The sequence below is a fragment of the Diaphorina citri genome, unplaced genomic scaffold (genome assembly GCF_000475195.1).
Source record: "Diaphorina citri unplaced genomic scaffold, Diaci psyllid genome assembly version 1.1 scaffold340, whole genome shotgun sequence".
In the NCBI taxonomy this organism is placed as follows: Eukaryota; Metazoa; Arthropoda; class Insecta; order Hemiptera; family Psyllidae; genus Diaphorina; species Diaphorina citri.
Genome location: NW_007377775.1, coordinates 1 through 11,177, shown reverse-complemented (window position 1 = coordinate 11,177; position 11,177 = coordinate 1). Strand labels below are relative to the sequence as shown.

The following is an 11,177-nucleotide window of genomic DNA, read 5'->3' as shown; positions in this document are numbered from 1 at the left end:
GGTGTGGGGGGGGTGTTGGTGGGGTGGTGGTGGGGTGGTGTTGGGGGGGGGGGTGTGGTGGGCGTGGTGTGTGTGTGTGTGTGGTGGGATGGGTGTGGTGTGTGTGTGTGGTGATTTGGTGTGTGGTGGATGTGGTGTGTGGTGGTGGGTGTGGTGTGATGGGATGTGTGTGATGGGTGTGGTGTGTGTGGGGGGTGTATTTGTGTGTGTGTGGTGGTCCCGTACAAAGGACGGGTCAACCACTAGTTATCCTATAAGAAACTGGAGGTGAATATAAGCTCGTATACAAAATTTCAGGTTTCTAAATTCATCCGTTCAAAAATTAAGGTGGGAATGCACTATATATAGGTAGGTATATCTAAAATAAACAGGTAAACGTGTTGAAAAAAAAAAGAAGTTTCATGGAGGGAACTGTAACAACAGATGTCTTAGCACCCCAAAATCATATAGGTCATCTCATCTGTTTGGAATAAACTTCGCCCCGAGCGGTAATCGAACCCCCACCAGACACCTGTTTCTTTTAGAAGCGGTGGCAGTCCAGACGTACCTATAATACCTATAGTCTATAGCAGGGAGATAAACGTACACTAAAGGCCCGCTCCCATCTGTCGTGAGTTTCGTCCGATTTTTTTCCGAATGCCCTATAGGCAATGTAATTTTGACAGTGTTCCCATTACACACGACACGATTTTTTTCCGAACGACACAAAATGTTCTTGTAGGCAGTGAACTTTAAATGAGAGTGTTCCCACTACGCACGACACGATTTTTTTCCCCGAACGACAAGTAGGCACGGGGGCCTTAATAACTAGTAATTATGTGGAGTGGGGATGAAAATTTCTGTGAGTCACGCGATAAGTTCTCCTCCTCTTTCTTCCCTCCTTCTTTTCCCTTTGAGAGAAGAAGGAGAAAAAAATCTGATGTGAACATCACACGACTTTCCTCATCCTATTGAATGATGCTTATTTGTTCTTATAGCCAAACTTTTACAATATCTCTAACCGTTTATTCGGTATAGCTGAAAACAGCAAAAAGGTCAAAAAGCGGTCAAAATACCGCCAACCGCAGCACCTATCTCGACCAAACGTTTTGAGTTGCATCCTTGTCACATTAATTTGTGAACTACATACCAAATTTCAAGTCTCTAGCTCATACTGTTCCCAATATATTGTTAAATTACACCGAAAACCGCCAAAAAGCGATAAAATGCCGCCAACCGTTGCACCGATCTTTACCAAAAACTTCTTTCGCAACCTTGTCACATTTGACATATACATACCAAATTTCAAGTCTCTAGCTCTTACCGTTCTCGAGATATTTTGTTTACAGATAGACACACTCGGACCAATGGCTGAAACTTTGGATTTATGTAGGCTCTAGGGACCTCAAAACGTGTTTTGGCCTTAAAAACTGACCATCGAAAATTTGACCCGATGACATTACTTTCCTTCCTATAGGATAAGGAAAGTAAAAAGGAAGAAAAGTTTGGGTTGGAAGAAGGAAGAAGAAGAAGAAGAAGAAGAAGAAGAAGAAGAAGAAGAGGAGGAGGAGGCGGAGGAAAAGAAGAGTAGGACAAAAAAGGAGAAGAAGAAGGTGTGTCCAAACGTAGTCGAAGGCCGTTGATCGACGACGTAAATGTTTGTTGTCGAGGCAGTGTAGACGGTTCAGTCGACATCGATCGACGCCGGTCGACTAAGTAAGTGTAGACCGTTGGACGCACCTTTACGAGTGTAACTTACGGTATCAAATTATCAATAACACACATCCTCAAATTTGTCCTGATTCTTACTCCACCTCCTCCTCCTCCTCTTCCCATTCCTCTTCCTCCCTTTTCTTTCCTCGCCAGTTATAACACTTGTGGTCTAATTTGAACGAAACACGAACACACTTGAAAAGGAGAAGAAGAAGAAGAAGAAGAGGGGGAAGAAGAAGATGAGGAGGAAGAAGAAGAAGAAGAAGGAGAGGGGGAAGAAGAAGAAGAGGGGGAAGGAGGAAGAAGAAAAACAAGAGGAGGAAGTAGAAGAAAAGGACGAAGAAGGAAAAGGTAAAAGCAAAAGTAAGTACCTACAAGTTACCTAAGTATAATATGTACCTACATAATATGTAATACCTACACATAATAAATATTATGTAGGTAGGTACATAGAACTTTTAGTTTACTATCGTTTTTTTTTTTGTCAGTCGAAAAATGACCACAGAAAACTTTCCCATATAAAATGTAGGGGGGTAAATAAAATTTTTTTTTTTTTTTTTTTTTTTTTTTTTTTTTTTTTTTTTTTTTTTTCTTTTTTGTCAGTCGAAAAATGACCACAGAAAACTTTCAGTATAGTTACCGGTGAGGGTCACAAAGAGTTCGCGTGTGGCTGTTTGCTGTTTCCTTTACTTTCCATATTATTTTTTTATTATTATTTCGATATTACTTTCTATTTTTTTAGAGAGACGTGTTAATTAATTTTACTTTTTTTTTACAATAATATTATTAACGGCAGCTCAAACGCATTGGTATGGTAGCGCGTCCCCCTTGTAGGTAAGCGCTAGGTCGCGGGTTCGATTTCCGCCCTGGGCAGAACTTATCCTGGGCGGTTTCTATAATAGAAATTTTATCATTACAGGAGGATATTGTGGACCATTTGGAAGATTCCAAAACTAACACCAACCAGGATTTCGATGCCAAAGGGTGGCTCCAGAGAGCTCAACAAACTATGAACGTAAGTTTTTTTTTTTTTTTTTTTTTTTTTTTTTTTGATAGGTATAAGTTTGCTAGGTCTAGATAGGGAATTATTGTAACATATAGTTAGTAAAGGGCAAGAACCCGTTTGATGTAATCAAATAAATAAATAAATAAATAAATAGCGAAGCGAGCTACGAGCTTTCTTTCATGCCCTAGGTTAAGTATACTGGTTCAATTTTCGGCCAGGACGAATTTTATCCTGAACAGATAATCTTCGTTCTCAAAACGGCTCGGCTGGATTTCTCCTATCCTGCCTGTCCTCTTCTCTAGTTCTCTCTAATTTCGGGGTTTAGCGAAGTTCTCATTGGTTTGTCTCAGGATGAGCGTTCTTCAGTATTATTGCCCATTGGTATTCATGTGTATAAGGTGAGTATAAACATTTAAGAGTCAGCCTTTAGGTTGCTTTTTAGCGCGTCTGCCTTGTAAGCGCTAGCTCGCGGGTTCGCTTCCCGTACGAGGCGGATCTTACCCTGACCGGATAATGTTCGTTTTCGGAACGGCTGGCTCTCTCCTATCCTGTCTTCCTTTTCTCCACGATTTCGGAATGATAAGACCTTGGCAGTCACAGTTTCCTCTCTCAAACCTTTTTTTTTTTAAAGTAATTATTTAACTTTTGACGTTCACTTTCCTTTCCCCTCAGACAGAGTTCAAAAACCAGCGTTTGGCGGCCGAATATCTGCTCTGTGTTCAGCCAGAGTTCACCAGTGGCGACTATAGGCCTCGGCCCCAGGTATGGGTGGGTGTGGTGTGTGTGGGGGGTGTATTTGTGTGTGTGTGGTGGTCCCGTACAAAGGACGGGTCAACCACTAGCCTGGCCTCCGGTCACTACACGGTCATCGTGTCTACCTATCGGGCGAGCTCGGCAAAGTTCGAGCTTGTGTTCTATTCGTGCGCTCAGATACAGCTCCGAAAGTTGATCAACCTGGACGTATGACGTCACTTGATGACGAAATGAAAATGTGTGACGTCAAGCCAAAGTTACGACGTACAGTGGTCCTTCGACCAGCCATTCACTATCAGGTAGACCTGACAGGTACAAAACTGATCAGTCCCGCCTGTCAGGTCTACCTGATGAGCAGAGCACACACACTATTAGGTAGAACTGACAGGCGGACCTGAACAGGTGTACCTGTCAGGTCCACCTGGTAGTGAATAACTGGCCTTAGGTAGGGTGAAAAGTTGAAAACCTAGTGTGTGTGACGCACACTCAGCCACGAATAAAATTTTCTCATTAGGTATAGGTATTATTTTTAATGTTTATACTAATTTTACGTTGTTACATACCTACCTACTCGTAGTTCCTCAGATTTCGATAATGTTCGAATTTATTTTGGATAAATTTTTACTTTTTTAAGAAATGTGTTGTTAGAATTTGTTGCTTTTTTGACTATAGCACCACTGATTCTTCAAGGATGATGAACATTTTGTTTTCTACCTGATTAATTAATTAATGGTTATGTATTCTATAAGATTCTTCTTCTTCTTGTGGAGTGGGGATGAAAATTTCTGTGAGTCACGCGATAAGTTCTCCTCCTCTTTCTTCCCTCCTTCTTTTCCCTTTGAGAGAAGAAGGGTGTGAACATCACACGACTTTCCTCATCCTATTGAATGATGCTTATTTTGGGTGTTCTTGTTCTTATAACCAAACTTTTACAATATCTCTAACCGTTTAGTCAGTATAGCTGAAAACCGCAAAAAGGTCAAAAAGCGGTCAAAATACCGCCACACGCAGCACCTATCTCGACCAAACGTTTTGAGTTGCATCCTTGTCACATTTGTGAACTACATACCGAATTCCAAGTCTCCAGCTCATACTGTTCCCAATATATTGTTAAATTACACCGAAAACCGACAAAAAGTGGTAAAATGCCGCCAACCGTTGCACCGGTCTTAACCAAAAGTTTCGCATCGCATCCTTGTCACATTTGACAGCTACATATCAAATTTCAAGTCTCTAGCTCTTACCGTTCTCGAGATATTTTGCTTACAGACAGACAGACAGACACACACACACGGACCAATGGCTGAAACTTTGGATTTAGGCTCCAGGAACCTCAAAACGTGTTTTGGCCTTAAAAACTGACCATCGAAATTTTGACCCGATTACATTACTTTCCTTCCTATTATTATTATTCCCACTTTAACAATCTCTTGTCCTTCGTGGGGCCTCTCTTAGGGCGTTATATTTTTGTGTAAAAGCCGATGAGCTGTAGGTATTCCAGCACGGCCTTCACTCCCTCCTTTATCCTTTAAGTTTTTGTTTCTGTTTAGACTGCTAGGGCAAATAGACTTCTCATGCTAGCAATTTAAAACAAGTTAAATTCTATTCTGATAATAACAGGTGCCTGTTGAGGTAAAGGTAACCTCATAATAAATTTTCTTTAAAGGTCTAATCTAAATGTCCAGTTTAAAGGTTTAAAAGGTCACAAAAACTCGGTTACTGCAGTTAGACATTAAAACAAAAATTGTATGAACGCCTAATTTCTTTTTAACTATGCAATGTGCAAGACATAAATCATACACTGAACCTTGTTCGACCTACAGAAAACTCCGATAAAGGCATCACTTTCAAAGCCTGAAAATCAAGAGAACACGGAAATAATAATAATAATAATACCTTTTTTTTTTTTTTCAAGTTTTCGTTTCTGTTTGGACTGCTAGGTCAAAGGGACTTCTCAGCCTCATGCTAGCAATTTAAAACAAGATAAATTCTATTCTGATAATAACAGGTGCCTGTTAAGGTATAGGTAACCTCATAATAAATTTTCTTTAAAGGTCTAATCTAAATGTCCAGTTTAAAGGTTTTAAAGGTCACAAAAACTCAGTTACTGCAGTTAGACAATAAAAACAAAAATTGTATGAACGCCTAGTTTCTTTTTAACTATGCAATGTGCAAGACATAAATCATACACTGAGCCGTGTTCGACCCACAGAAAACTCCGATAAAGGCATCAATTTCAAAGCCTGCAAATCAAGAGAACACGGAAATAATAAAGAAGAAGGTGTGTCCAAACGTAGTCGAAGGCCGTTGATCGACGACGTAAATGTTTGTTGTCGAGGCAGTGTAGACGGTTCAGTCGACCGGCCTTCGCGGTCGACGAAGTAAGTGTAGACCGTTGGACGCACCTTTACGAGTGTAACTTACGGTTACGGTATAATTAACACACATCCTTAAATTTGTCCTGATTCTTTCTCCTCCTCCTCCTCTTCCCCTCCCCTTCCTTTTCCTCCTCCTCCTCTTCCCATTCCTCTTCCTCCCCTTTCTTTCCTCGCCACCTCGCCAGTTATAACACTTGTGGTCTAATTTGAACGAAACACGAACACACTTGAAAAGAAGAAGAAGAAGAGGGGGAAGAAGAAGAAGAGGAGGAAGTAGAAGAAAAGGACGAAGAAGGAAAAGGTAAAAGCAAAAGTAAGTACCTACAAGTTACCTAGAAGTATAATATTATGTACTTACATAATATGTAGGTACCTACATAGAAGTTTTAGTTTACTATCGTTTTTTTTTTGTCAGTCGAAAAATGACCACAGAAAACTTTCAGTATAGTTACCGGTGAGGGTCACAAAAGAGTTCGCGTGTGGCTGCTTGCTGTTTCCTTTACTTTCCATATTATTTTTTTATTATTATTTCGATATTACCTACCTACTTTCTATTTTTTTAGAGAGACGTGTTAATTAATTTTACTTTTTTTTACAATAATATTATTTTCTTCTTCCTCTTCTTCTTCTTCTTCTTCTTCTTCTTCTTCTTTTTCTTTTTCTTCGCCTTTTCCCGTGTTCAGACGGGGTCGGCGTTGTACATTGCCTACAGGACATTCGAAAAAAAAATCGGATGAAACTCACGACACGTGGGGACGGACCTTAACTTGGGGTAACACGGAACAGCTTGAAAATCTCTCTAACTCGGGGTAACACAGACCAGCGAGGGGTAACATGCTCCCTGATGGGATGCACACCTGCCAAACCACACTCCCACACCAATGAGCGATTTGTCAATGCCCTGGTGTATCATATTCACTCCTCTGCCCCGCCCAAATCATCCGATGCCAACCAGATCAAGATCATACAGGTAAAAAGAAGAAGAAGAAGAAGAAGAAGAAGAAGAAGAAGAAGAAGAAGAAGAAGCTAAATAGGAATCTACTTACCTACTTCCTAATTACAGTCCACGTCAACTGGGAAGTCCGATGGAAGCGCATGGAGGGGAACCGCAACTTCTCAATACTGTAAGTCGGACAGTTCTAAAAGTTTCACCATTCGATTCGGTGTGAAAAATCCCATGGGATCAACTATTCACATGCTTACCTACTTGTTAATCAACGAGCTATTTTTTGACGAGTGCGCACCCAAAGGCCATCGGACTTCCCAGTTGAAGTGGACTGTACCTACTGTACTTTGGGAGACATCTTCTTTTCATCATAGTTGGTAGGTTGGTACCTCCAGAGCCTTGCAACGGAGAGGGCTTTTTCGTTTGCTTGTAGCAGATCGTCGTGGGTGCATGTGGTCTCCAGTTTGCTGCATACCTACTATACTAGGGGATGATCATGATAAAAAAAAAAAAAAAAAAAAAAAAAATGCGTTTGAGCACCGTTTTTATTTCGCTTAAAAACGGGAGCTCAAACGCATTGGTATGGTAGCGCGTCCCCCTTGTAGGTAAGCGCTAGGTCGCGGGTTCGATTTCCGCCCTGGGCAGAATTTATCCTGGGCGGTTTCTATAATAGAAATTTTATCATTACAGGAGGATATTGTGGACCATTTGGAAGATTCCAAATCTAACACCCCCACTCAGGATTTCGATGCCAAAGGGTGGCTCCAGAGAGCTCAACAAACTATGAACGTAAGTTTCCTTATAGCGAAGCGAGCTACGAGCTTTCTTTTATGCCCTAGGTTAAGTACTGGTTCAATTTTCGACCGGGGCGAATTTTATCCTGAACAGATAATCATCGTTCCCAGAACGGCTCGGCTGGATTTCTCCTATCCTGCCTGTCCTCTTCTCTAGTTCTAATTTCAGGAGGATGTCAGCTCCCATGGCGTAGTGGTCACTGCGCTCGCCTTGCACGCGGGAGACCCGGGTTCGATTCCCGGCGGGGTCAAGAAATTTGTATCATGCAAATGATTGATTCCGTGACTGGCTGTTGCGGGGCCCACTCAGCCTCGTGAGGAAAATGAGTAGCTATGACATATAAATGCGCATAGCGACCGGTGCCAGCATGGTAGGTAAACATTGGATTTTAGGATTATTGAGATATTGGGAAAATCCTACAATGCTGCAGTGAGCACCAAAGTTGTGACATAATAACACAAAAAAACTGCATTTACATTACATTTAATTTCGGGAGGATATATTTCACTAAACCCTCAGGTCTACTGTTTTTCCACAGTGTGTTCGAGAGAGGGGACATTGGATAGCCGGATTAACAGGTGGAGGCTGTAGAAACAATGTCGAGATGTTCGCACTCAATCCTCAGTACCAAATGACCGTGCTCAGTCCAGGTAAGATGAGTGCCTAAATAAGTGTGCCGTCGGCCGACGTCAAGAGGGGACATTGGATAGCCGGATTAACAGGTGGAGGCTGTAGAAACAATGTCGAGATGTTCGCACTCAATCCTCAGTACCAAATGACTGTGCTCAGTCCAGGTAAGATGAGTACCTAAATAAGGGTGCCGTCGGCCGACGTCGACTGAAACCGTACACTGCCTCGACAACATAGATTCACCTCTTCACCTTGTCGATCGACGGGTCGACTATGTGTGGACACTTTATAATAAACATAAACACACAGCATACTGAAAAAATAAAATAAATAATAGGTAATAATAAAAATAAATCTTATATTATAAGAACGAGATCCATTCACTCATTCACATTTCACATTTCATAGTTCACACACTGATCGCTCTATCTCTAGAACCACAACACCTAGAAAGCTGAAATTTGGTAGGAATATTCCTTTTCCTCGCCAGTTATAACACTTGTGGTCTAATTTGAACGAAACACGAACACACTTGAAAAGGAGAAGAAGAAGAAGAAGAAGAGGGGGAAGAAGAAGATGAGGAGGAAGAAGAAGAAGAAGAAGGAGAGGGGGAAGAAGAAGAAGAGGGGGAAGGAGGAAGAAGAAAAACAAGAGGAGGAAGTAGAAGAAAAGGACGAAGAAGGAAAAGGTAAAAGCAAAAGTAAGTACCTACAAGTTACCTAGAAGTATAATATTATGTACTTACATAATATGTAGGTACCTACATAGAAGTTTTAGTTTACTATCGTTTTTTTTTTGTCAGTCGAAAAATGACCACAGAAAACTTTCAGTATAGTTACCGGTGAGGGTCACAAAAGAGTTCGCGTGTGGCTGCTTGCTGTTTCCTTTACTTTCCATATTATTTTTTTATTATTATTTCGATATTACCTACCTACTTTCTATTTTTTTAGAGAGACGTGTTAATTAATTTTACTTTTTTTTACAATAATATTATTTTCTTCTTCCTCTTCTTCTTCTTCTTCTTCTTCTTCTTCTTCTTTTTCTTTTTCTTCGCCTTTTCCCGTGTTCAGACGGGGTCGGCGTTGTACATTGCCTACAGGACATTCGAAAAAAAAATCGGATGAAACTCACGACACGTGGGGACGGACCTTAACTTGGGGTAACACGGAACAGCTTGAAAATCTCTCTAACTCGGGGTAACACAGACCAGCGAGGGGTAACATGCTCCCTGATGGGATGCACACCTGCCAAACCACACTCCCACACCAATGAGCGATTTGTCAATGCCCTGGTGTATCATATTCACTCCTCTGCCCCGCCCAAATCATCCGATGCCAACCAGATCAAGATCATACAGGTAAAAAAAAGAAGAAGAAGAAGAAGAAGAAGAAGAAGCTAAATAGGAATCTACTTACTTCCTACTTACTGTACTTTCGGAGACATCTTCTTTTCATTATAGTTGGTAGGTTGGTACCTCCAGAGCCTTGCAACGGAGGGGGCTTTTTCGTTTGCTTGTAGCAGATCGTCGTGGGTGCATGGCTTGGGAAAGAAAAAGCTGAGTATGCTCCGAATGTATTGGAACAACCCGGAAGCGAAGCAGGCCTACATGAAACAAAAATCAACCAAGTCTTGAATTAAAAAATCAATCAAATCAAATCTTAGTAAATAAAATTAGAGAAACTTTTTAATTTTCAACAGAAACGTAGAAAAAGAACATTTTTTGAAAATAAGAAACAGCGAGAAGTTATACTATGAAAATAACGCGAAATTCGACTAAAATGTTGCATTTTGCATACACAGAAACATGTACATATATGTGTCTGTCTGTTACGGCGCTGTTACTCTGATGGACCTTTTGTTGTTCTCTTTTCACCAAAAACGGCTTGACCAATTTTGATGGGTTAATAATAAAAAAAAATATTATGCTCACCACACTGGGACACTATGACGTCATCTATCTGGCAACTGAAAGTTATGCTCCCTATTTTTTATGCTCTGCTGCTGACAACACCGCCAAATATCAACTTCGTTTTTGGCACGAAAATTTGAAAATGAGAAAAAGTTTTTGAGGTTAGAAATTTTCGACCTCTCGTCTCTCGTCTGGATAATCCTTTTTTCGAGACGGATTTTTCTTCTAATTTCCTCCTTTTCCAAGCGAGATTCAAACCAGTTTTCTTCTTAATTCGGATTAGTCTAGAGCTCTAGAGCTGAGGTCCTGAACCATTACAGTGAGTTCCTCAACCTTCCTCTCGAGAGACTGATTCCGGAATTCCGGATCTCAACCTGTTCGATCCTGTCCATCCACCTGGTATCGAGAGCAGTAAGGGCAGACGACATATCTTCCACCTTCGATAGAAGAGACTGGTTTTGGATCTCCAGCTGGTTCAGTTTGTCCATCAATAATGACAAGTCGATCGAACAAGGGGTGACCGGAACGGCAGTAGAACAAGTGGAAACATTGCGTCTAGGTGTACCCGGGGTTTTCTTAGACGGATTAGAAAGACGATGGTTAGCGGAAGAAGTTTGAGGTTGAAAATATGAAAATCTTTTCGTTTGGTTACGACACTACGACAAGGTATACTATTTTTATGACTAGTAATATTGGAAGACTTTCTGTGACGCGATATAGAATACATGGTTCATGAGAGACAAGAAAACAAGAGTGTACAGTTATTATGAAAAACAAGGTAAAGTTGACAGTGGCAGCGAAAGTTTATTTCATTACATAGGAGGCAGGTATAGATAAGTTAACACAATTATATATATATAAGCACTTAGGTACCGTTATAAATCTACTTGGATTATCGAAAGATAGGGAGATTATAGTTTCCAGTTTATCTTTCCTTCCTATAGGATAAGGAAAGTAAAAAGGAAGAAAGGTTGGGTTGGAAGAAGTAGAAAAAAAAAAAAAAAAAATTTTTTTTTTGGAGGAGGAAAAGAATAAAGAAGAGTAGGACAAAAAGGAGAAGAAGAAGGT

At 40.7% G+C, this 11,177-nt stretch overlaps 1 protein-coding gene across 1 annotated transcript; it reads left to right on the top strand.

Moving 5' to 3' along the window:
* The first annotated feature begins 583 nt into the window (after positions 1-583).
* Positions 584-8,437, top strand: LOC103507753. The gene is made up of 5 exons (XM_026822541.1): positions 584-610; positions 6,616-6,799; positions 7,466-7,564; positions 8,109-8,127; positions 8,272-8,437. Exons 2-5 carry the CDS (start codon positions 6,674-6,676, stop codon positions 8,379-8,381), a joined length of 354 nt encoding a protein of 117 aa, XP_026678342.1. The 5' UTR covers positions 584-610; positions 6,616-6,673; the 3' UTR covers positions 8,382-8,437.
* Positions 8,438-11,177: the final 2,740 nt, after the last annotated feature.

What these genes read in the sequence shown, in the direction of transcription:
- LOC103507753 (XM_026822541.1), top strand. Translation starts at nt 6,674, where the DNA reads ATGGGATGCACACCTGCCAAACCACACTCCCACACCAATGAGCGATTT. An exon ending in ACCAGATCAAGATCATACAG is followed by an intron (nt 6,800 to 7,465) that starts GTAAAAAGAAGA and finishes TTATCATTACAG; the next exon opens with GAGGATATTGTGGACCATTT.